The sequence below is a fragment of the Mercenaria mercenaria genome, unplaced genomic scaffold, assembly GCF_021730395.1.
Source record: "Mercenaria mercenaria strain notata unplaced genomic scaffold, MADL_Memer_1 contig_3538, whole genome shotgun sequence".
Classification (NCBI taxonomy): Eukaryota; Metazoa; Mollusca; class Bivalvia; order Venerida; family Veneridae; genus Mercenaria; species Mercenaria mercenaria.
In genome coordinates, this window is record NW_026461686.1 from 33,104 (window position 1) to 60,687 (window position 27,584).

Sequence of the window (27,584 nt, forward strand, 5' to 3'; positions counted from 1 at the left end):
CATTATCTGCATCCGTGCAGTCTGATCATGATCTACATTGTTCGCCATTTACTCAGTTTCTTTTTGGTAAGTACACATTTTAACAGATAATGGTTCTGTCCAAACTGAAAGATGGACACGTTCATCATAGAAATTTAGCTGGGCAATGGTAAAAAACATAATTGATAATAATTACACTATTAAAAACGAAAACTGTGTGTTTGTTTTATTTTCTCCATATGCAGATACATATACATTTCAGATAAATGCTCCTGTAAAGAATGCTGAAAATTTAACATATTTAAAAAGTCGCTCTCTAATATTTCATAAGATGTTAAACATATAATTTAAGACAAAACAACTCTTAAAAGTCAATACGTAAATATAAACAACCCTTGGAGAGCAAAGGTGGCCTTAAGCAAGTGTTTTTTATGCACATAATTAAAATACAATGTAAATGTTAATACAGCAAACAAAACCAGAGGTCTTAAAAACAGGGTGGTCTTTGTTCAGCGCAGATTTGGCTGTAAAATAACTGAAAAATTACTGAAAGTTTTCGAGGTAGCAAAGACTTATACAGATGCTTTTAATGACTTGTGCATATGCAAACTTGAAATCATGAACAAGTAGTATACGTGAGACAATTAAATCCAATATACAATGCTTTTATATTAACAGAACAAAAATCATAAAGATTGATATTTCACAAATACTTTTTCCTGTCATCGAGAAAGATGTTATAGTCTGTTGTATCTCTTACTTTGAGCAGTAGCTTTACCTGCTATGATATGACAAATTAAACTTAAACCATTTCATAGATAAACTCAGTAATCTATAACTGCATACTTTTTGCCGTTGTTTCCAAACTAACAGACGGTTTGATTTTTGCTTTAGAGTCAGTTGCGACTATACAGATATCTAGCATGCATCATTAATATCATGTTAAAAGCTCTTTAAAAGAATACATCTACCACTGGCCTTATTTACAAAACTTATAAATATGACAAATGTAAAATATGTAATACCACTATATTTATCTGTTTTACACGGGATTAAAATAAATAGGAAGGAATGCAATTTTGAAATCTACAGGAGTTTCATTATGTCTTTGCAAAGAGTTGTATAATAATATTCTGATGAGTATCTTTAAGATTTCTTTTATCATTTTATCCAATATTGAAACAAATGGATGTATGAGGGGTGTTCAAAAGTATCCGGAAAAGTGTTGCCAATTCTTTACTATTCAATATATTTACATGAAATTTCGTTCTGTGATACTATGGACAATTCTGAGTCTGTATAACAATGCACACTTAAATTCACATATCACAAATATAATTGTAGTCAACAATACCCATCATCGGAATATCGGCCCAACGTCATTTAACGTCATCAAGTTGACAATGTTATGTCTTTGAACAACGGCCTCGAACGACGTACCATCTGACAGGTTTTTTTCAAATGTTAATCTTTTCAAAGTATTCACCGCTAAAGGAGATGCACTTTTTACATCTCTTGCCCCAGGTAGTGAATGCGCTACTGTAACTTTCCTTCGAAAGTGAGGAGATTGCCGACTGAACGGCTGTGGGAAGTTCGTCAATGTCCTCGAACTGCTGTCCGCGGAGAACATGTTTCAGCGCTGGGAAGAGGAAGACATCGCACGGCGCTAAATCCGGGCTGTGTGAGGGATGCTCCAGAACATCAAACGAACACTCGTCTACTTCCTGAGTAGCTGCCGCACGATGTGACAATGCGTTGTCGTGATGAAGAAGCATGGTCGGCAGTTCCGCCGGGCGCTTTTTCTCGTAGAAAAATATTCATATTAAATGTCATATAAGATAAAACATTTATTTATTTATTTGATTTCCACTACTTACGTGATGTGGAAAAACATTATAAATATAATCTTACGAGTAAAATGAGTTGGGAGATAGAAATGAAGAAATACATAGTATTGTTTGTGCAAATATCAAATTTAAAGCCAATTGTCTGAAAAATGAAGATAATTATACGGCATATGCATTAATGTAGAAAATGTATTCTCTTACAAAATGTAATTGTGGCAAATAATGTTTCATCACATTTTTCTCCTTCTTCCAAAATTAAGCAGTATCTTTGTCAGCGTTAGTAATGTAATGTATCAAACTGGCTGTTCATATCAGACAGTTTACTCTCCTGTACTTTCGATACTTCCAGGTCTTTTAATTACATTAGAATATTCACAATCTTCATCATGACTGTTTACTTCTTTTTCAACAGTTTTTGTTTTCATTTTCCCTTCTTTCACATTAAAGTCATCTTTTTGTTCAGTTTCTACGGCATCGATGTTTCCTGATGTATTTGCGTATTCAGATTCTTCATCTTGAGTTGTTGTTTGAGGTTTCTGATGTATTGCTTTATTTAGACCTTCTATATTAAGGTGACTATAACTATCATCTTCTGTTTGTGCTTTGGTGTTCAAGGCTTCATTTCCAGAGTTTTGACAAGATGTTGTATCGTAAGTTGTCCCGTCCTGTATGCCAGGTTTGTTTCTAGATATATGCGAATATATATTATCTGAAAACGACTTCGATATGTCATTTGTATGATCATATTGACTTTCTACATCATTTTCAACTTTACATATATTATCAAATGTGTTGTAGTACATGGTATCTGTTGGTTCCACTTTATTATGTTCTGTTATAAAAGAATATTCTTCGTCTGGTGGTATTGATTCCGATGTTTCTGATACATTGATCTGGTGTTTGAGACCATGTCCACTGTTTGTTTCACTCGCATATTGAATTGTCGGATTTTCTCCGGATTTGTGTTTTGCATCTTTTGCTTGTGCACACTGTATATGTCTTTTTCTAAATGATATATAATATAATATATTAGAACTACACAAACTAAAAAAGAACTTGTTTAAGTCTTTCACAAGACATTCAAGATAAATGTCAAAACATAATTGTTTGAACACAGAAAGTATGCTATATCATTTAGGTTAATTTCCTGACTTCTTGTATTCCAAAAGGCTGTGTAGTATAAATTGTATGTATAGAAGAAATGCTTCACTGATATATTACCAGCTTTTTCATCGGGCGGTCATATTGGTATTGATACACCGTGACTGACTTCTAAGTAGATGTTGCGGCTTCACTGTGCGTTGTTAATTAAACCACGGGATCAAATACATAACTAAGCAGACATCCTTTAGAATTCGACTTGAAATAACTTCAAGTTATTTTCAGAAATAAACAGACGTGTGAATATTTTAACTTTAGTTCTAGACGTGGCATCATACCATGATGAATCAATAAAGAAAATGCATAGAAGCTGTTGCCAAATCTAGCCTTACTCATTGGAATAACCGATAAGTTGACTATTTATCAACGTACAAGAAAAATAAAATCCATTCTAAATATAAACTTGTACTTAGTGTGATATGTACATTAACTTTCTAATACTTAAACAACTTACCTCCAAATAACGAATAATAAAACTAAGGTAAGAACTATTACAATAACTGGAACCATAGCATAAACTACGACTAGAGCACTGGCAACTGAGTCTGAAAGAAAACATGAAAAGAAATTTTGCTTTATGTGAAGTAAAATATTTCCGGTATATATCTTGATGGGTTACATTTTTGTATGTGGGGTGAGGTTAAGAGTCACACCGACACTATTTAGGTGATATGGCGACTTCTCAAACTTTTGATGTGCCTCGAAGTACCAGGGTAGAACCACAGACATTTCGAAAGCCAGCTGGATTCCAAACGGTGCTTAGAACCCTAATTAGTGAGGGGCAAGTGGTTTGAAGTCAACGACCCTGATAGATTCGACTGGAAATAACGGCTATACATGCGTTGTTAAAAATTCATAGGACATAATGATTTTTTATACTGAAGGCCGTTTAAAATTGACTGTTTGCACTCCTTGCGTACAAAGCGGAATATCAAGCTATCACAAATATCATCTTGTCAAAACAATTTTGGCATTCTTCAAACAAAACCAAAACACGCTGCTTAGGCAAAATGAATCGACTACTATCGCATCAATAGTTTTAAGTGTTGTTTGGCTGCAGTAAAATTCTCCACATACTTGGATTCAGTGTTCTTATATTTTCTGGTTCACTGGCATCATGGTGTCCATTCAATATCTATGTAATAGAATTCCGCTTAAGCTGGTGCTAGGGGGCGTCAGGGATATTGTACTTGCCATATCCTCTCATGAACAGACTCATTCAAACCGTGTCTACTATCATTTGGCTTGATAACATACTACACTTTCAAAGGACAGATTTTATTTACTCTTTTTTCAAAGGTTTATATAAACTCTGACATAATACAGAAAAATAGGATGTTGGATTTATTACAATGTTCTTGAAGATACAACTGAAACAACCTGCTATGCTAAATATGTACCAGAAATATTCTGAAACAGTTTTTCATCATGAAGACTATTATCCATAGAAGTTAAAAAATACTCTAAAAGACGTAAATTCATTTCAACGACCTACAGAAGCTAAACTGGCTGTGAGCGAAATCTTAAGCGAAGCGGATATTCCTTTGAAGATTTAATAATATCCTTGCTGAAATTACAGTCATCTTTTTTAAAAAGGAAATTCACAAAAGCACGTTAAAATACAAATAATCAAACGTTCATGTATTTAGTTTAGTTTATACTAATATCGATTGTGATGAAAACTTTAAGTTTATTTGAATCACTCTCGAGTCCGCTTCCTGGAAAAGCCAGTATTGGTGTCATATGAGAGGGCGTTGTCGTGACCCCAGTGGTGCTCGAACCCACGAAATAAACTCACAAGAACTTTAGAAAAAGTAGTGAGGAAATGATTGTTTGGAGAAAAAGAGTGTCATGGCTAACTTACTCTAGTAATGATTAAGTTTAACCGCGCGTTTTATAAGGACAACTAAAGTTATTATATATACAAAAGTAATTACATACCAACGATGGTACACGTTGCAATAGTACCATTCCAACCAGCTTCAAGGCATGTGACTGTTTCATCTCCCGAAAGGGTATAACCGGTGTCACAGGACTGTGTAGCAGTTTTTCCAAAAGTCGTTCCGAGTGCTGTATCAAAATGTCCGTTTGTGATATTAATAGTTTCACACTCTGAAACCGAGATAGGAAGCGATACAGGTAAAACGGTACCAAATATCTTGCTAACATTTTCTACGTAAACAAACAATGTATAACATCTTTTTACCAGCACTTCAAGCCTTTTTTCTTTCATGTGAAACTACCTTCTTCTTGAATTTGTTTTTGTTGGGTTTAACGTTGCGCTGACACAATTATATGTCATATGGCGACTTTTCAGCTTTGAGGTGGAGGAAGACTCCAGGTGCCCTACATGAATTATTTCATCATGGGCGGGCACCTCAAAGACCTTCCGTAAGCTTGCTGGATGGCTACTTCACATGAAGAATTCAATGCCCCGAGTGCGGATCACACCCACATCGGTAAGGGACAAGTGATTCGAAGTCAGCGACCTTAACATCTCTGGCAAGGAGGTCCCTACTTCTTCTTGAAGATCTATAGATACGCAACCAATAAATACCAGAAATATTGGGTTAACAATAATGCAAGGAAATCATGTGACTGAGGAACATGATAAAAATGCAAATACTGCGTAGGTAGAAATCAGGAAATACCTACTCTAACTTCAATTTTACACTGCATTTACAGCATAACTTTGGAAGCACATATGGTGGCTTTAAACAACTCTTTACAAACAAGCACAAACAAAGCTTATTTTTGGCTTAAAAACCATGAAAATGTCACTATGTACTAATACGGACTATATTTGAGTCGAAAGCGGAGGTACATCCGGTGAATTACTACCACCGTATATTATGCTTCATACAGGCAGCGAGATGTGTGTGATCATGAATATTCGGAACAATTATGTTTGAAACCATTGCAACTGACCTACCTATCTGGTCACAAACTGGAATGTTATTCCATGTAGAATTTGCTTGGCATATTATTGAAGAATTTCCATTGATTTTGTACCCTTCAACGCATTTAACTTCAATAACTGAGCCATACTGAAAGTCTGTGCTATCAACATTTCCTGATTCTGGAGTCGGATCACCGCAGTCTGGAATTAAAACAAATAAACGACACTTAATGAAATCGATTACGAATTATTCATAAACGAACGTGCTTTCTATTGTGCAGTTATGAGTGTTCAAATGAAACTAAATCGAGAAACACTTTAAAAGACAACCATGCCTGATAAATATGACGTTTCAAAGAACTAATGGAATTATTTTAACATAATTCAGTTTTTTGTAAGTACTAAGTAAACTGAAGTAAATAATAAAAGCGTCAATAAAAAGATTGTACTAGCCAAACCCTAGAAAGTAAATTTTCTCGTTTGTTAAATTGACAGTATACGTACTGAATTAAAATATTTCACAAGATAAGATATTTAGAGTTATGTAAACGTGAAATAAATACTGTTGATGACGCAGTTCGGTTGCGTTGACCAGTTCCCATCCGCCTGACAAGTGACATATGCATTGCCAATCAACGTAAAGCCAACTGCACAAGACAATTTTGCTGTCACGTTGTATGTAGTGCCTTCTGAAGTATTTATAATTATTGCACTGTCGAAGTTCGGCATCATGCAGTCTGATAAAAAAAGTATTTCCCTTGATATAACTTTCATTGACTATTTAAAACATATTCATATCTATTATTGAACAGGTAGCAGTGGTACACTCGAGGCATTTTAGTGCAAAAGGATCCAATGTGTACATTATGTTCATACCTATCATTAAGCAAGTAGCAGTGGAACATCCAGTTCCTCATAGTGCAATATGAACAATTATGTAAATCATCTTCAAGCCTATCATTTAGAAACGTAGCACTCAATTCTTTCTAATGCAAGATATACAATTATGTAAACCATGGTCATACCTGTCATTGAGCACGTAGCAGTGGTACACTCAATTCCTTCTAGTGCAAGATGAACAACTACTAGTATGTACATTATGTTCATGCCTATTATATACATGTAGCACGTAGCAGTGATACATTTACTTCCTTCTAGTGCAACGTGAACAGTTATGTAAATCATGTCCATACCTATCATTCAGCACGTAGCAGTGGTACAGTACATTCAAACTATTTTAGTGCAAGATGAACAAATACCTAAATTATGTTTATACCTATCATTGAGCTCATAGCAGAGATACACTCAATTCATTTTAGTGCAAAAATGTTCAAATATGTTCATACCTCAATCGCATGTGGCAGTGTACCCTCAATTCATTCTAGTGCGAAATGCAAGTTGTTCCTTATTCGAAAGCTTCTCAGTCATATGCATATAACTATATCATAAAGAGTATGTTATGTTTCCATATGTTTTATCAAAATGATTACTTATCCTCTATTATTATTCAAATATTATTTACCTGTTGGTTGGCATTCTGGCCTGTCACTCCAGGAACCATTTACTAAGCAAATAATTGATGAATTTCCTGCAATTTCATAACCAATTTTGCATGATATTTGCACAGCAGATCCGATTTTGATGTCTGTTGGATTTGCAACGCCAGCTTCAGGGGTAGGATCGCCACAATCTTAAATGAAAAAGAAAATTAATGCAAATATGTGCTGTGCTGCTTATACAACCTCTTGTGCTAACATGTTTATTGAATGACAACTTCAAAGTACAGAGCAATGTTTTGCCGAAAGTGTATTGGATAGATGAACTACAGACAAGCATGTAATGAGCATGAACTATATTGGACATGAAATTAAATATATACTGACCTGTTGGACATTTTTCAGTGGGAAACATTGCTATATCATCAACTGCTATGTCTCCATACCAAGACTCCTTGTGATTTCATGCTTTTCCCTCAATTAGAATCTATTAAAATAGAATAAAAACAATATCATGGTAAAGGTATATAACAGTACTTCAGGTCAAAACTGGTTGTGTCATTAGGTGTGCCATAGGCTCAATCCATTCTGCATTACAAACGGAAGTCAATAACTACGGAACTCACTCTGTGCTAAGGCTACACGTGTCGATACGTCTAAAATGTCTGATTTCTTTTACATCACCTTGAACAATGACCCTGTACTGTACCCACGCAACAGTCCAAACAGTGTTTTAAAAATCCCATTGTAAAAACATTTAAGAAATAATTTACTGTCAAGTAGTCTCCATTTAGAATACATGTGGTTATATTGTATTGAGGTTACATAATGATTTCACATCCGAATGGAAACAAATAAACATCGTTTTACATATTTTTTTTTTACGGTTTCAAATTTTTTATCTATTTATATTGTTTTCATTTAGCAACATTTGAATGTTCTTGTGTAAAGGAGCTATTGGAATTACAAGTGTTCTAACTTTCACATCACAACTTGAGCAACGTCCAAACATAAACTATTGTAGCGAGTCCAACGTTGTCACATTTGGAATGCTTCGTCTTTACGGTTTAAACATTCGAGGAAATTAAAATTCAACCGTTGTATAGCTATATCAAAAGAACGCGTTTGGACTATAAATATATGCTTATTGAACATTATAAACTACGAGATCATTTTCTGAATGAATGTAGACCATATCATGTTTCCAGAAAAAAGCAAATTACTCAGCGTTAGAATTTTTATAATAATAATAATAATAATAATAATCATAATAATCATCATCATCATAACAACTAAATAATAATTGTATTTATAGTAATACTAAAGATAATACACTTTATATGCGTGTTTATGCATATAGTTTGATTTTTGGTTTACCTGAAAACGTTCTTTTGCCTCAAACTGTTTTTGCCCTAATATCCAGTTTTGCGCCTGATCCCCTGTTTTCCAGAATAATTCTTTTGTATCTGAGCCTTCCTTTAGTGACACGCTTAGTCTGTTGATATGACTGCCATACATGTGATACCAGAATGAGAAGCAGTATTGCCCAGAATCCTTCTCAGGGCTGATCAGTCTTGCCTTGTAGTTATTCATTTTGCTAATGTTGTTAAAGCTTGGTGTTGTTTCAATATAGATGTAAAAGCCCTCTAATGTATAATGTTATTTCTTTAAGGATTTAAGTATACTGTACAGGTTAATACAAACAAGGACATATATCGTCCCATTTAAATGGAAATCTATACGAGTATTATGACTGGCTGTGTGTAGAACACATACAAACTAAAACATAAAGCAACAAAGACAAAAAAAACAATTTAATCAATAAAATGAATATTGTTGGTGTCTGTCTTAGTCATCAGCAAAGCATTACTTTATATTTTAGATCGGTTATTTGTGCACAATCACTCCTAATCCCAGATTCCAAAATTACAGGTCAGTGTAAATTTAAAGTTATTATCAGTAGTTGAATCTCGAACACTTGTAATGGTAGCAAAAGACACGATATGCAAACCACATCAATCCTCATGTTGATACATATAAAAGAAAATATACCAAACCACATACTAAATGTACTCCGGCCGAACAACGAGATACACACTATTTAAGAACAGGTTAGAATACAAATACCAAACAATATATGTCCCTGTATATCGGACTTAAAATTTTGTTTTATGCTGATCTTTTAACATTATTTTACATTTTAGGTTTGAGTTAAATGTTGAACACCGTCTTTGTTTGTACTTTAGTTTTGATTCATATAGTGGCTGTTTACATTATCAGTTGCAATAAACATAGACTGCATGGCAATAAGTTTGTTTTTATACATTATTTTACATTGCACGCGCATGGGTTAGTTTTAAAATGTAGCTGGTAACGTAAATTCCAGAACATATACTTAAGGTCTGATCAACGTTATTTTGATAATCAAGTTACATTGAACCCAGAGCTTTTCCCCATATAAATCTACCTCCGGTAAAAGGAGGCAGTCCCAAAGCAAAATAAAATTTTTCCCAATTCTGAACTTAAAATTTGCAAATGAATATAAACTTGCAGTGATTTTGCTGCTTTACATTAGTTTTGCTAATCTAAATTATCTGTTTATTTTGGTTCTGTAAACAACACTTTTAATACACTGTTGGACAATTATTAAAATGCAACCGTACATTTGTAAACATTACACACTAAAAGCACCTTTATATAGATTGTGGTAATTTTCAATTTTTCCCTTTTTCCCGATTAAGACAATTTCCGAGAGCATTTTCCCAATTCCCCCGATGTTGGTGGCATTCACAAAATGATGGGAAAAAAGGCCTGGAATCATACTTTAAAACATTTAATGGTGATAGCCCGATATTATTAATTTCCTCAAAAGATGTATTTTGATAATTCAATTTTTCAGGTTTATTACCTCCTGATGTGTGATCAGAATCCGGTCCTGTTCTATTGGTCGGTGTTTTTCCTGACAACCTTGTCCAGTCAAAGTCATCAGTTTTGTCCTGTTTCCAGTTACAAAACCCATCATCAAAACTGCAGTCAAACGAGTCTCTATCGGCAGCTGAATAATGAAGCAAACCAAACAAAATAGGTACAATAACCACATACTTCAAATTGAAAAATCTTCTATTAAAATTAAACTGTAAAAGGAGTAAAACTCTTGAATATACATGGAATACAAGTGTTGAACCAACGACAATCATATTATAACATGAAATAAATGACTATTTACCTGTTGGACATTTTTCACTTGGAAACAGTACTATGTCGTCAATTGCTATGTCACCAAACCACGTTCTACTGTTATCTCTTGCTTTCCCCTCAATAACAATCTTTTAAAATAGAACAAAAAATCCAGTACGCAAGTTTAGTATACAGGTACATTCTGTGTCATTAGTTGTGCCATAGACGCATCTATACTACATTTGCAAGCGGATGTTTGCGTACACTGGTACCAGAATATGACACTAAATCTGTGTCAAGACTACACAGGTGTCGATACTCTAACAAAATCCAATTTCCAATATTTAAGCCATTTTTTGTAATTTTCCAATTATGGTATTGCAACATATTTGAGGTATATCGTACTGGCAAAGACCGCATGTCGGGGATCAGTACAGACAGCTAGAGGGTCTATTACCAAATTATAGTGATTTTTTTAAGATATAAATTGTGGTTAAGTAGTTTTCATCTTTTATAGAAAACACGGATATTATGTTTAAATGGTGTGGATATCAAAGGCATTTACGCGTACTTGAAACACAAACAATGATTTCACACCCAAACAGAAATTGAAAAGAAGCGATTTTCATCTTACGTTTAAAGCTTTTTCCTTTGTTTCATATTGTTTTCATTTATCCAGTTTTGAATATTTCTCTGAAACGCTTTAATTGTCTAATAGCGGCTATTAGAATAACAAACGTGCTAACGCCGCACGCTTTCAGAGGGCAACGTCCTGTAAAATGCTCGTATGAACAATCGTAACTAATCCAGCGTTGTGATATTTAGAATGTTTCGCCTTTAGGTTTTAAATATCCATGAAAGTCCGAATGTATATAGGTTCATCAAAAACCGTGCTTGAACATTAAATATATGCTTATTTACAATTTTGCTACATTATCTCTTTGAAATATTTCAAACTGAATATATGTCAAATAAATCATCTCAAATGTTTGGATTTTAATTAGTCAATGTGAAAATTAAACGGGCCGTCAAAATTACAACTTCTGAAAAATAAAAGGCTCTATTAGTCCCTTGCGTGACAGGAAAAACTTTATTGCTCCGGTCCGTACAAACCTATCAAATAAAGCAAACTACACGTGCATGAATGACCTAGCAGGTGCATAAATGACGTAAAAGGTACATGAATGACCGTAATATGATAAGGTTATTAACCTTTTTTTGTATTTTATTGCAGTGTTGTTTAAAGTCTGTGTTTATATTTGTATATATAATGTTAAGTTTGTAGTTATTTATGTAATGCATGTTTATATTAATTAATCGTTTAATTAAATTTGAAAAAAATGTTCCCTATAACTGCAGTGCAATTACGGTTATAAAATAATGATTACATATATTAAACTGAAAATAAAATTCATGTTTTTGGAATAAATAATGAGTAATACTTTAATTTCGATAAGAGCATTTACCTGAAAGATTTCTTCAGCCTCAAACTGTATTTGACCAAATATCCACTTTTCACCCTGATTTCCTGTTTTCCAGAATAATTCTTTTGTATTTGTGCCTTCTTTTTTTGATACACTGAGTCTATTGATATGACTGCCATACATGTGGTACCAGAATGAGAAGCAGTATTGCCCAGAAGTCTTCTGTGGACTGATCAGTCTAGCTGTGTAGTTTGCATTCCTTGTTGTTGTTTCAATATACACGTAAAAGCCCTCTAATGTATAATGTTATTTGATTAACTTGTTGACAAAGACAAGGAGGGAGCAATAATCATCAGGAAACTTACACATGCGTATGTGTAGATGCGTGCATGATACATAAACAAAGTAAAACAACTGGCAACAAGGACATACAAGCTATAATATGAACATGGTTGAGGACCGCCTTGTCATGAAACGCAAGTTAAACGCATACGAATGTACTCAGTCACTTTGTTATGACAGAAATACAAGACAGAAGCATGTCAGACCTCAAAATTTAATTCATGTTGATCTGTTAACATTATATAACATTAAGGTCTCTGAATGTTATTATTGTCTTTGTTTCTATTTTAGTTTTGATTCAAACAGTAACTGTTTTCTATATCTGTCGAGAATATACATAAACTGAATGGCAATACGTTTGTTTCTAACACGCTTTTTGTACAATGCAAACGAATGAATTAGCTTTGAACACAAAATTTGTAAACATCATTTCGATATTCATTTTGCATAAAGTGATAATTACACAGAATTATTAAATTGTGACGTTACAGTATCATTAGTTTCTTCAAGTAATATTTAAATAATTCAGGTTTATTACCTCCTGATGTGTGATCGGAGTTTGGTCCTGTGAGACGTGTCGGCGTTTCCCCTGACCGCCTAGTCCAATCAAAGTCATCCGTTTTGTCTTGTTTCCAGTTACAAAACCCATCATCAAAATCGCAGTTAAAAGAGTCTCCATCGATAGCTAGATAATAAATCAAACAAAACAATTAAAAGCAAAATGTAATAACAACCCCATACTTAAACTAATCAGTGGAATTAGTCTACTGTCAAAATTATGCACACACGCGGATCGAATTCTACCTACCGATCATAGCGTGTTTTTTGTTGTTGCTTTTTGTTTTTGTTGACATCGATTTCTGTTAAGCTATATAATTGTTTTCTTAACATAAACGGACTTGACTGAAAGTTGGTTGTAACACTTACAACAGCAATTGAAGACCAAAATAATTTACTTAACTTTTACGTGACCTCTGTATTTTACATACATTTATAATCCATTGATTAGGAAGTGGCTTGTGTACCAAACGTGAGGTAAAAATAACAGTTACTTGATAAGTAAGGAAGTCAAATTTGATTAAAGGTATTTCCCAATACATAAATAGTTACCAATTCGAAACAGTTTTGATCTTGTTTAGGTATTCGTCAGTATTTTCTTCACTGACTATTGAATATAATGTTTGCTGATTTCGTAATACTTGCATATTTTTTAACTTGTCCATGCTTTTTAAACAATGCACGGGCGTTGTTTACATAATTTTGTTTATTAATATCAGTTAAAAACTCCAGCTGAACACAGAACTTCATAAAAAGAACAACGTTCAAATAGCAAACATAAACAACATATTGAATGTGGAAAGATATTCTGTCGTTGAGACAAAAATATGTGAATGTCAGAATGATACAGTGGCAAAGAGGGGACATAGGAAAGACTTTATCTATCACGTGATAGGTATCCCGTTCGCACGTGTAAATTACCACGTACGCACGTGTTAGCAGACCAATGTGAACACGTGAAAGATCTGCCATTATTACGGTGGCATAGAGGGGACATAGAAAATATTTTATTTATCACGTGTGTGCACGTGTTAGCTACCAGGGACGAACGTGGTAATTAACACGTGCGCACTTGATAACTAACACATTCGCACGTGATAGCTATCACGTTCGCACGTGTTAGTAAAACATTCCGAATTTCCCAGTATTTAACCCTTTTTCAAACAATTCACCGACTAGCACTTCCCTTTAACCGACATCCATTATGAAAAATGGCAGATCTTTCACGTTTTCTCATTGGTCAGCTAACACGTACGCACGTGTTAGCTATATGGTAATTAACACGTGCGAACGTGATAGCTATCACGTGCAGCCGTGATAGTTATCTCGTGCGCACGTGTTAATTATCACGTTCGCACGTGGTAACTAACACATGCGCACGTGATTCTAACACGTGGGCATGTGATAAATAAAATATTTCCAATGTCCCCTCTATGCCACCGTAGAATGAAACTGTTAACAGTTGCACACATTTAGAACATCATAATTCTAATATAACTCATACAAATGTCGTAAATACAACACAGCTTCTGATACTATTTTCATACCACGAGAAAAGGAAGTTAAATCATGATCATTAATCGAACTTTTAACACAGATGTTATTTTTCAATATAGATATCATTTTTTCCAAAGGAAGGTATCATGTAATACACATGTACAATTTGTGCTCATCTACAATGAAGAATATTTTATAATGTCTGACATCTTTCAAATTGTAATTGATTTTTACAAATGTGAACACGAAAATTCTAAATAATGCCGATTTGAATTAAATAAGGACTAAACTAAGCAACTTACTTTATCATTATTTGTTTAAAATCGTACCAAGTATTCCATTAAAAGCAAATAAGATAAACACACTTATAATACACTTTAAATTTCCCATTTGCATTGATAATCAACACTGTTCAGGAAGTTAAAAAAAAACGTCATCTATTGAAAAACATTTTATTTTTGAATAGGTTGAAAACTAAATGCGTTTTATCATTGGTTTAACTTGTATAGAAAGTGAGGAAACGGGTAAAAATATAAACAGTCGGACAGGTATAATAGTTAAATGACTGAATTTTATATAAACATGTGTTTATTTCAGATAAGATTGAAATTTGTTTATCAGGCGAATATTAGATGCAATATTTAAACTTTGTTGTTCGCCCGGTGAAATAATTTCGGTAAATGTAAAAAGAAAGCAGAGGAGTATGAGTGAAACTGAGTAAACTGAGTAAAATCCAAACGGAAATCCAAAATATACAAGTTTACATGACATTACACTAGCGTGTTTTTCACGTTACCACGGGAAACTTTGTATGCCCGTAAACAATTTACAAAATTAATCCGTAGGGCTTTTACGCTAAAATACTACAACTGAAAACTATGTTTAAAACAAAATAATTCTTCAAAGGAAATGTTTTCTTAAAATAATTTACTTTTCCTGACAATCTTTTGAAAGACGGGTCCATTCTGACCAATGTCACACCACACTTTTCGTTTTAGTACTCATATTTTTAATGTATTTCATTGGCTTCAATTAACTTTTAGAAAACTGTTGTAAATAGATACTTAGCAAGAGACATATTCTGCCTATTAACATTACATGTATTTTTTTTGTACTTAAAGATAAAGCTTGTAATAATACTTTGAACAGCCTTTCTGTTGAGAACAATATAAATTATGTTGATCTTTTATTTATGTAAGAACTACGAAACATAGCTTTTTCCAAAATCCATATAAGAATTGCAAATCAGATAGGAATACGTCTTTTAAAAAGAATCAATGTTAAATAGCTGGTACATAACACAGCACCGAAGGCCCCTTGAATGTCCAAACACCTGCAAAAGCTCTTCTTCCAATGATATTTATATTACCGCTGGCATACATAAACATTAAACACGATATATCTGAAAATAGCAGAAGTATGGAAATGTTTGACGCTTACAGAATGTTTTGCTTTCTAGTTACCACTGTAGGCCAGGTCAGTGAACTGGCGTACGCCGTTTGTATTTTAATGAAGATGTCATTTTGGAATACATAAGGGAAGCATAAGGGTAAGATACAAGTAAAACAAATTCTTAGTGCGGCACAATGACGCTGTCCCTTATTTAGGTGTCTTTAGGTGACTTAAACTCCTTAGTATTATAGTAATTCTGACATACTAATAACGTCAATCTTAAAAAAAACAGATGCTGACTCTGTCTCTAAAAGGATAAGGTCACCAGCACTGTCTTGGACTACCTTCTTTATGCATGTTCCGTGTTTATTGAAATATAGTCAATGATGCCACACATTGTATTGAGGCCAGATCTTAGGACACAAAACTTCACAAAAATGCTAAATAACAAAATTAAATGATTTATTGCAAATAAAATGAAGTACCGTATCATTGGCTTTAAGGATTTTTCATTATATTATGACATAAAGATGACGGGTTTGTGACATTTGATTCACATACTTTGAGGTAGACCTATACATCCTCTTTAGAAACAATGAAATCTTTTGACATAAAATGAAATTCCTATAAAGTGTTGCCAGTGACCTAAATATGACTTAACTTCTATATTTCTGTTTTCAAAGTGCACAAAAATTCCCCGACCGTTTAAGTGTTTGCTTTACGAGGAGGAGCTGATTTTATATATTCATAAAAAATAATAAAAATCCATATCGGATACCGTAATTCTATGTTCACTTAACCTGTCAACACTTTATCACTTCACTTTCGCTGCAAAAATTAATTATACATATGATAGAGTTATCTCGTATTCATAGCCTATAGATTCCCTTTTCCTACAGGTTCCCATGTTAGATTACGGAATAGTTCAAAGCATCTATTGATAGTTTTTAGGTTAAAACCGCGAAGCGGTTCAAACTAATTATTATAATCGTAGTCTGGAGACTGCAATAATATCAATAATGGTAGTTTTCACTGAAGCACTACTTTTATTGATTATTTACTAGTATACCGACTTATCTCTCTACATGATTCCTATGTAAAAGTTCCAGGTCAGGTTTAACAATCTTTCAATGCACAAGATAAAAGAAAATATATCAAATTATGCATCTTTGAAAAGCTCAAATTGCAAGCTTTTTAATGGTGTGTATCTTTAATAGACAATCGAAAGAGAAACTATGACACACTGGCAGTTTAGATATAACATTTTCTATATTTTTTAGCGTAAAGTAATAGTTATAGTATGTGTGAGAGTGTGTTACCAGGATATATCAGAGCTAGGGGTACATCGAGGGTATTTTTCTCTGCATATATCGTCGAGGCCGGCAGGCCGAGACAGATATATGTGTAGAGAAAATACCGAGATGTACCCCTAGCTCTGATATATCCTCGTAACACACGAGCATTACATATTATAACTGTTTTATCGCATATGTTTTATCATTAAAATTTATATATTATTTTCATTTAAATTTGTTTATTATTATTTTTACTCTTTTGATTCCCTTTCTGCGCCTCGCTGACTGAAACACTAAAACTTCTGTTTTAGAAAATGTGTTCCCCAGATAAAAGTATCCAACAGATTTCTGCATTGGTTTTAAATCTTTGCATTTCATTGGCCAAACATAATGTAAAACTTGTTGTTTTGTTTGTAAAAATAAATCGAAGAAAAAGAAACATTTGAGAAATCTCAGAATTTCATATACTTCATGTATTTCTGAATTTGGCGATAACTATCGAGTTTTTGAAATATTCTAGTTTATTTATTCTTTTACTTTATAAATGCAGGTGTTTGTGATAATGCTTTCTCTGTGAACTGTAAATTGGAGCTAAAATCATCTTTTCTTCGAAAGGAAAAAATTATACTCCCTCAATAGGACCTCGATAGAGAAAAAGTGTTGCGATATATATCGGAACAGTTTTACTGTGCTGATAGTTTTTTTCTAATGAAACTCTATAGAGATTTCTGTGTTGATATATATCGTAACAGTTTTGTAAAATATCAGCACAGATTTTGTAGTATTAATGTGTGTTGCCATGTTTAACATACTGCAAAGATCAAAGGAAAACTGCCACACTATGCGATAAGTAATGTATACATGTCAAATATCTTTCAAACTGTTAACCGTTAAATGTTAAAGGCGCAGGGGTGTAGCCAGCGATACGCACTTAAGCACGTGCGTAACATCAGTTTGAAAAGTGAAAAAAACAAATATGGCCAAAAATGGCATCAAAGTCGAAAGCTAAGTGGGGTTAGACCTTAATTCACGTGACCACGTGGGAACGTACGGTTTCTAAATCTTGTTTAGATCTACTTAATGTCGTAAATTGATCTAATCTTGCAGATCTGGATCTTGGTTCTTTGTAACATTCATCTAAATCAGAGACAGAGAACTGAATGCAGCTACAGTTGTAGACCTATTTGCCCAGAAGAAGAATAGGCGTCTGGCACTACGCTTTAATGACAACTACACTGAAAAGAACATGCATAAAAATGATAGCACGATATAAAGACGGACAGCTTAAGTTAGCAATTACTTTTACAAACATTTAACGCCTCTGTGCTTAGCTAATACTAGGCCTAGATAGCAAAACCAAGTACTCGGTAACTAAAAATTCGGCGGCCTATAACCTATCTGTTTTGCATGTCAAAGTCGAATAGCAAATATAAAGTTTAGAAACATGATAAACTTAAAAATATGTCTAATAAATATTAATAACTGGGGTTTGACATACAATGGTTCAAATACATCGCATTCAGCGCTTCCAGTCCCTCATATTACACCGCAGAGCTTACCCTTTTAGTTATATGTTCCATTTTTGCCTCCTCCCGCACCCTCCCCAGTCTGTGCGTAACATTCATTCAAGCCTAGCTACGCCCTTTAGGCGCATACCCTATAACTGAGAGCAATTAAATATCTTCAGTAACCATGTAGAAATGAATCATTGAATCAAATGGAACAAATAAACGAAACATCCAGTATCACCAAGCAGTAAACTTAAAGACAACAGAACAAGTGAGGAATGAGGAATTAAAATGATTCTGCTTTACCTATTTTCGCTAAATTTGAGTTGTAAATATCATCCGTTAGCTCTATATTGGCTTCGAAGCCTCCAAGTCCCATAAAGAGATGTTAGTGCCTATCAAGTTTAAGGAAAACACATAAAAGTCAAAGATTAATTGATCTATTTAACGCACTGCTGCATAGAGCCATGTCTCAAAAAATACACCGGACCGCAAAAGAAACGCAACGTCGTAAGTATATTTTACTAACTCAAACGTACTTGAATATTATTTATACCTGTAAAATATTACTATGCCACTAAAACTTATGTCAATCAAAATTAAAGATTACAGCTTAATTTACCTATAACGCATTTCTTAGTACAGTCATGCTTCAGAAAAAAACACGACATTCTATCAAAGATAACAGCCTAATTTATGTACTTAACATACAGCTACATAAAGCCATGTTTCAGAAAACACCCAGCAGTCAATCAAAAATAATTGCTTACAATATCTATCAAAAGCACTGCTACAAAGAGCCATGCTTCAGAAAACACCTGACAGTCAATCAAAGTTAATATCTTCATTTATCTATTTAACACACTGCTATATGACGCCTTATTTTACTGCAGAAAGCCATGCTTTATCCATTACGTGGTGAGTTGGTCATTATGGACCTCATGTAATAGAAATTCTGATATTATATTTTACCTGTCGAACTTCTTTTTGTAAAAACGTACCTTTTGAAGATTTGTGAAAAGTCACAAGTATCCACAGTAGTCTCAAATACAGACTATTAGCCATTTCATTCTGTCACTCAATTCTATAAAGACATTTGAATTCAGATAACGATATAATGTTTATCATCCATGACTTCAATTTCATTTTAACATGAATATATACAATTTCCTGTTTTACAATAAACAATTAAGCTGTATTTATCACAACGTATCAAGAGTATAGTTGGTTTAATAATCAACAAGATGTATAATTATCCTTTAACCTTTTACACTGCAGTTATATATTACCAGGAAGTTTTAATCGGTTGTAGTAGTACATACTTAAGTGTTATATATCAGTAAGCGAAATAATAAGGAAAATACTATTTATTTATTTATTTATTTTGTTGGGTTTAACGTCGCACCAACACAATTATAGGTCATATGTTAATGGCGAAGGAAGACCCAAGGTGCCCTTCCGTGCATTATTTCATTACAGTTTGATTGAGTATTCGTGACAAGAAATGAAGTGTGCACAAATACTTATGACCCTTATGACCTATAGCACCGTCTTAAGTGAAATTGTTATACATACAGATTGCTTCTTAAAGGACCAGAAAATAATATATAACAACACTACGCACGTACAGGGGACACGTTATACGGCCGCCACGCGGCACCTAAATCACTTGCTGTTGTGATAGTAAATGAAATTTGTAAGAAGATCTTTTGGAAGCACAGAATGCAACCAAGCAATATAATGGCCAACACCGTTTGTCTGAATACGTTCATGGGGTGTAATAAATCGTGCAATATACCAATGGAAGCTGTTTTTGAGTTCCTGTATAAGAATACAGAGTAAAAAACTATAACATAATGTTTATGAATACGTTACTGCTCGCATGTATACGACGAAACATAGAATATATGATTGTATTGAGTGTTTCTACGCTATTTTAAATACAAATATCCAGGTATTTTCTGTAGAAAGTTGATTACTTAAGAATGCATTTCGAATAAAAGGATCCTTTCACAAAAAGGCCAAGTTTATCTGGTTCTGAAAGTGAATGTCTTAACATGTCATCTATTTTGATTATTTGCAAGCGACACTTATCACATAAAAGGGTTTATTCAAAACTGCATAAATCACTCATAATCATTGCCTGAAAAAGACCAAATTACATGAAAAGATATCGAAGAAAGTAAAAACAGAATTTATGGAAGCAATGCACAGATGTATTTTAACTTCCTAAGCTGAAATATGAAATCAAACTGACATCGACAGCCTCGACGGTACTGGCTATAGATAACTATCAAACAAACAATTATACATTTAACACAGTTCTTAATCAATCACTTTGACATTTTAATTCTGATCTTATATGTCGAATACTTGCACATCTGTATAAACTTTCCATAACCTCTTGCAGATAATTATTTTTAAAATAAACGAGCTGTTAAGTTGGAAACTAAAAGGCATAACCAAGAAAACAAATAAAACTTTGATAATACAATACGGATAAGATATATTTACACTTAAAGCTTTCTAGTAATTTCCGCATAGCTAGAAACTTCACATATATTAAAGAAAATATAGCTGTAACCAAATTACCCACAACTTGTCAACGATGTATGGTGTGTCAAACGTTTTAACTTACAAGTCATAAAATATCTGTATTGTCAGGATTTTTTTTTACCTGGAACTGACTTATTTGATATCAGAAATGCATGCAAAATATATTTATAATATTCAAGTCTACAAGTTAATTATTTTCATCCGGAAGGTCTTAGATTCATGTGGCATAAACAACAATACAGACAAATATTTCTAAAGATTTAGTTATATGACTTTTTATTGCTAATGAAAGAGCTCATTTACATAAAGAATATATAAGAAAAAAATTGAAAGAAGATGAGCTATATCTGTACCTTACATGCGTTGCTGAATAGTTTGTTATATTTGGAAGTTGCTGTTACAATTAAATAACATCAGAGCAAGTCTTGAGTATTTAACAAATTTCTCCATATAAATAAAAATTCTAAGTGTCCGGATTTAAATAACACTCCTAGTGTACTGAGTGTTCCTGACTGAAATTAACAGTTTTACTGCCGAGTTAGGACTGATTTCTCATTAAACTGTTGATTTCCCGATACACTGAAGATGACATAAAGTGCGTGAGAATTGACTTACCGAATATTAGTGTGAACTTCTAAATAAACGTGTCCACATACTTGTCACTCGATTGTTGGTTGTGAATAACAAAACCACAAGGTCAGTATGCTTAAATTTCTCAAATTATCATTTTATTCTCATGGAATATATTCATATTAACGGCTTGCTAATAAGGATGTTTAAATCGTATAATTATTTCAACCAGTATTGAAAGTATAAAGTATTAAATAGTGCAAATCGATTAATATCCTATCATATCTTCTACTGGTCTTGGGTTAAGAAGTGATGTAAAGGGAACTTTTATACAAATAGGCTCTTAAGGTCGCTGACTTCAAATCACTTGCCCCTCGTCGATTTGGGTTCGAGCCTCACTCGGGGCGTTGAAATCTTCATGTGAGGAAGCCATCCGGCTGGCTTACGGAAGGTCGTTGGTTCTACACAGGTGCCCGTTCGTGATGAAAAAATGCACAGAGGGGCATCCTCAAATGAAAGAATGTTTTATACCCTATTAACTATGCCGATGTTATGTAGATAAACATTTATAACCTGCAGGAATGCCATAAAATGATATCTAAATTTACTTTTGCGTTGTTCCATTCATTCGGGCTCGGATACTTGTGTTCTTTTTAGCATAGTCTGTCAATTTGATTGAATTGATTTTGACGTTTGAATCGAATGCTGTGACACAGATACATTAAAGAAATTGGAAATTTATCATAGCATACTTATTCAACCTCATTCAAAAGTCCCTTCGAAGTAAATGCTTTTCAAGCTACTTTCCTGTGTTATAACCCTTAGTGTGAGTGTGAGATCAGCACAAAATATTTATGATTCATAGTCAACAATTCAATCTATTTTATATTTGTTTATTTCATTGTATTAATACATAACTGTATTTCAAATAAAAAGATTTTGGCTCCACTATTCGGAGAATAGGGGGGCTATTCTTCTCGCCCCGGCGTCGGCGTCGGCGTCGATTTGACTTTTCTTGGTCAAAGTTTTTCGGCAACCTTTGTTTTTCTATCATATCTTTGTTACTGTTGCTTGTATCTTACTGTAACTTCACATAAACATTGTCCAGCATACAAATAAAGCATGTGCAGGGGCATGGTCCATTATACCCAAGGTCAAGGCTACCAAGGTGTTATACTTAGGTTATTTTTAAGGTTAAAGTTTTTCGGCAACCTTTGTTTTTCTTTCATATTTTTGTTACTATAGCTGATATCTTACTGTTACTTCACATATACAATGTCCCGCATACAGACAAAGTATGTGCAGGGGCTGGTTTCATTATACCTAAGGTCAAGGTCATCAAGGTGTTATACTTAGGTTATATCTTTGTTACTATTGCTTATATCTTACTGTAACTTCACATAAACATTGTCCAGCAAACTAACAAAGTATTTGCAGGGGCTGGGCCTATTATATCGAAGGTCAAGGTCACCAAGGTGTAATACTTGAAATTATTTTCATATTAATTTTTCGAAAACTTCGTTTATAGACATATCTTTGGTACTTTAAAAGATAATGACTTGAAATAAAAAACAATTCTCTATAATCACCATGTGCATGTGTGGGTACAATTCCCATAACTCGAATTGTATTTTTGACATAATTATGCCCCTTTCATACTTAAAATTTTTTGGCAATCTTTGCTTACTCGATATAACTTTAGTACAATATAAAATAATGACTTGAAACTTAAAATGTATCTTTATCATCATCATCTGCATGTGTGGTAACAATGCCCATAACTCTGATTTGTATTTTTGATCAAATCATGCCCCTTTCATACTTAAATTTTTTGACAAAACTTTGTTTTCTGGACATAACTTTGGTACTGTATAAGATAATGACTTGAAACTCAAAGTATATCTTTACCATCATCATCTGTACCCCTTCCATACTTGACCTTTAACGCCTCAGAGTAGTAGGGTCCTGTTATATCTAGGTGTATCTTCCTTTTAAAGTAGAGGTCTCATATTGAGACATCAATTCATTTTACTATCAAATCGCCGAATAGTGGAGCGCGCTGTCTTACGGACAGCTCTTGTTTGTTATACATGTAACATTGTCTGTAAATGTAAGATACTTAGAGGGGGACTCCGTGGCCGAGTGGTTAAGGTCGCTGACTTCAAATCACTTGCCCATCATCGATGTGGGTTCGAGCCTCACTCGGGACGTTGAATTCTTCATGTGAGGAAGCCATCAAGCTGGCTTACGGAAGGTCGGTGGTTCTACCCAGATAAGTGCTCGTGATGAAATAATGCGCGGAGGGTTCACCTGCCCTGGGGTTTTCCTCCACCATCAAAGCCGGAAAGTCGCCATATGACCTATAACTGTGTCGGTGCGACGTTAAACCAAAAACAATATATATAAAAACTTATTTGGATGAGTTGTTTTTTTTTTACATATATCTGGAATAAACTATTTTGTGTATCATAAAGCACGTGTCTTACTTAATGTGATACATATATTTAGATTGTGTTCATGGTCTTATATCTGAATATTATTCTGTCTGAAACGGTTCTTGCTAAAAACTTTTTTCACAGTTCTGTTGATATTGCTTCTCATAAAATACATAATTCATTTCCAGCAGTGGTCTTAATTGCATGTAAACTGGAACATTCTCACCAGATAACATGTCATTCAAATGTGAGTAACAATACCCTTGATGATTGTTCTTGCCTTTTCTTGCACCTGTTACCACATGATCATACTTTGAGTCTCTATTATCTTCATGAACATTAATTTCTGAGGTATTTTTCCACTTTCATTTCTGCAGCTTGTTATATTCGTCGTCAGGCTAGTCTATCGTTTCAATTATTTGCTTTTAAACATTGACTCTTGAAATTTGTGAATATGCAGTATTGGTGGATTCTGAGTTGAGTTTTTCTCGATTGTTTTCTGATACGTGTGAATAAGTTGTGTCCTTGAATGTATCCGGTTTAATCTTTAAATGATTGTAGGCATGCATGTTTCCTGATATGTTATTTCGCTTTGGGTTATCTGCTTTTTTAGTGTCGTAACAACTCTTAAGATCTTTTGGCTGTTTGCTGTCTAACATGATATCAGAATATGAAATTCAGATGCATGTGCGCTTGTGTAGTCTGCTATTTCAGTTCCAGTGGTAAAGCATGTATTGACCTGATTTACAAAAGCCGAACTTGTTTCGTTCCTGAAATCCAAAACTGTTTTAGGACGTCTAGATGAGACAAAGAAAAAAAGTCTGATATAAAACTTCTTACTTAACGGATTAAAAGTTAATATTTGATAGAGTTTTATGTAAGTTTCAAATATATTCCAATTTATTAAAGTGTACGGATTATTTAGAAAAAGGATGCAAAATACCTTCTGTTCGACGGTCGTCTGTGGCTATTACAGGAAGAAAATGAAACAAGTAATTGAGCCAAAAGTTCTCAACATCTTTATAATTATATATATTATATTAATAGTGTAGTGTACTATAGTATGCGGATTTCGAACCCGTTGAAATGTCAGCCATGTTCAGGTCTCCTATCTATGCGGTGGTAAAACATCCTTTAATGAGGATGTGGATGCATCGTACTGTGTAGGTTACCGGCATGGCTGGATTAGGCGAAGGTGCCGTATTCTCAGGATTATGGAATGTGCATACACTGCACTCCTTTGCAGAAAATGTTCGTAAGATGGGGCCTCGTCCGAGATTGTACCACAAACGAGTGTGGGATTTGAAGTACCACATATGAAATGGGAAATTATCAGTTCAGCATGAACTTTCGTCATCATACCGTATATGATGACTTCATCCAAGTGGAGGTGTGTTACGACCGTCTTCTGTGCTTCAGAAGAATTACCTCCCTTTAAGGGATTATTTACAAAAAGTTTGCAAATACCTTTCGGCGGTCGTCTGTGGGTATTACAGGAAGAAAATGAAACAAGTAATTGAGACAAAGGTTCTCAACATTGGTAGCCACTAAAAAGTGTAGTGTATGTGGATTTCGAACCCGTTAAAATGTCAGCCATGTTCAGGTCTCCTTAGACTAGCCACTTGACTGATAATAGTATATTTCTACATTTTTCCTTTTTTGACAAATTTAATTTCATAGAGACAAAAGCTAGTCTATTTTAGAGATTTTCACAGAGGAATGATGTTGAAATTATCAGTCTAGTACGATCCGAAATGCTCTGATTGGCACCTATGGCTATTAGATTACCGGTGGATAATTTGGTACATCATGCTAGTGGTCAAGTGTTATGCTGCTGATCATAAATCTGTTTACCTAACTGATTCTTAATGGTGATAACTGAAGAACCATTCTCATCTAGAATAAACCACTTTGCTTTTTTGAAATCTTGATGGTTCCTCTTGCAAATATTTTTATTAACAATAATATGTTTATCTTACTGAAAGGATTATTATAATCAGTATATTTCTGAAACGGAAGAATGGATTTTAAAAGTTTCTTACAGCATGTCATTATCAAAAACACATTTTAAAAGATATGTTGAGTTCAAGTTTATTCAAAGGATAAAGAAACTGCTTTGAGTAATAAAACTGTTCAGAGGTGTTTATAAAACCGAGACTTGTTGTCCCGTCGGAAAGTCAGTTAAATAGTTTGTATAGGAATTTTCACAGACATTTTGTACTAAGTAGTCTAAACTCATGTGTATAGACAAAATTATGAGAAAGCTGTAACAAAATTTAAAGAAACACAAGTGTCAGCAAAAATGATTTCTATTCAGTGACCAAGCACTGTACTGCAGTCACTGCAGCACCAAACAAAAACTAAAAATGTGTCCATGGGACAAAGATGCCCCCACTACATGACATTAAAATGACAATTTTTTCCCAGGTCAGGGGCCATAACTCCTACAATACTATATGAATACGGACGCGAAACCCTAGGTGCACAACTGCACATGCTGACCAACACTCCTGTAAACTTTGGTGACTCTAGGGCAATACTTTTGGAGCTACGCGCATCACAACATTAAAATGACCAATTTTTAACTAAGTAAGGGGCTATAACTCCTACAAGACTGAATGAATCCAGACGCGAAACCCCGGGTGACCAACTGCACATGCTGACCAACATTCCTGTAAACTTTGGTGACTCTAGGTCAAATACTACTTGAGTTATGCGCGACACAACATTAAAATGACCAATTTTGTACTAAGTCAGGGGCCATAACTCCTACATGACTGGATGAATCCAGACGCGAAACCGCAGGTGCACAACTACACATGCTGACCAACATTCCTGTAAAGTTTTGTGACTCTAAGTCATATACTTTTGGAGCTAGGCGCGACACAACACTAAAATGACCAATTTTTACAAAGTCAGGGGCCATAACTTCTACATGACTGAATGAATCTGGACGCGAAACCCCAGGTGCACAACTACACATGCTGACCAACATTCCTGTAAAGTTTTGTGACTCACGTCAAATACTTTTGGAGCTAGGCGCGACACAACATTCTCGGAAGGACGGACGGAAGGGCGGACGGACGGACGGACAAGGGCAAATCTATATGCCCCCCACCCCCCACCAAAGTGGGGGCATAAAAAGGTGGTTTAATGTTCTTGATAAAGATTGATAAATAACAAAACTATTCAAGGCCGATGCATATATGGTGCACCCCAGATATCTAATGCTAATAGCTAAATACGATATTCTCTCTTTCATAATAAATGCGAAAAATTCAAATACCTAATGTTTATTGCTCAAAGATAATGCTAATTGTCCATTGATTTTATGAAATAAGGATAATGTCTTTTGAGTTTGATTTGAAGCACTTGCATGTTCTACCATGTCATGCCAACATCGGACAATACATGTAATCATTCCGCTTTGAATGGAGGGCCGGTGCGC

At 34.1% G+C, this 27,584-nt stretch overlaps 2 protein-coding genes across 3 annotated transcripts in view; both read right to left on the minus strand.

Moving 5' to 3' along the window:
• Positions 1-20,215, minus strand: part of LOC123551749 (MAM and LDL-receptor class A domain-containing protein 2-like) — a 51,950-nt gene extending 31,735 nt beyond the window's left edge. The window contains exons 1-13 of the mRNA XM_053534279.1: positions 19,577-20,215; positions 12,864-13,010; positions 12,026-12,276; positions 10,609-10,708; positions 10,291-10,437; positions 8,760-9,028; positions 7,770-7,836; positions 7,409-7,576; positions 5,920-6,087; positions 4,929-5,159; positions 3,442-3,532; positions 2,189-2,831; positions 1,490-1,781 (exon numbers count right to left, since the gene is read on the minus strand). Coding sequence (XP_053390254.1) covers positions 1,490-1,781; positions 2,189-2,831; positions 3,442-3,532; positions 4,929-5,159; positions 5,920-6,087; positions 7,409-7,576; positions 7,770-7,836; positions 8,760-9,028; positions 10,291-10,437; positions 10,609-10,708; positions 12,026-12,276; positions 12,864-13,010; positions 19,577-19,640 — 2,638 coding nt within the window. The 5' untranslated portion in view covers positions 19,641-20,215. The remainder of the gene's footprint in view (positions 1-1,489; positions 1,782-2,188; positions 2,832-3,441; positions 3,533-4,928; positions 5,160-5,919; positions 6,088-7,408; positions 7,577-7,769; positions 7,837-8,759; positions 9,029-10,290; positions 10,438-10,608; positions 10,709-12,025; positions 12,277-12,863; positions 13,011-19,576) is intronic.
• Positions 705-8,861, minus strand: LOC128553157 (E-selectin-like). 2 transcript variants are annotated; one of them, XM_053534276.1, is made up of 8 exons: positions 8,760-8,861; positions 7,770-7,869; positions 7,409-7,576; positions 6,450-6,623; positions 5,920-6,087; positions 4,929-5,099; positions 3,442-3,532; positions 705-2,831 (listed from the first exon to the last, which is right to left on the minus strand). In XM_053534276.1, the coding sequence occupies exons 2-8, from the start codon at positions 7,795-7,797 to the stop codon at positions 2,147-2,149; spliced, it is 1,485 nt and encodes a 494-aa protein (XP_053390251.1). In that variant the 5' UTR covers positions 7,798-7,869; positions 8,760-8,861; the 3' UTR covers positions 705-2,146. The 2 variants fall into 2 exon arrangements, with proteins under 2 accessions (XP_053390251.1, XP_053390253.1); XM_053534278.1 differs by lacking the exon at positions 6,450-6,623.
• Positions 20,216-27,584: the final 7,369 nt, after the last annotated feature.

Coding starts and splice junctions, on each gene's coding strand:
- LOC128553157 (XM_053534276.1), bottom strand. CDS start 7,797: ATGTTTCCCACTGAAAAATGTCCAACAG. Junction 7,577..7,769: donor CACTGAAAAATGTCCAACAG/GTCAGTATATAT, acceptor TTTTCATTTAAG/ATTGTGGCGATCCTACCCCT. Junction 5,100..5,919: donor TCCAGTTTGTGACCAGATAG/GTAGGTCAGTTG, acceptor TCTCGGTTTCAG/AGTGTGAAACTATTAATATC.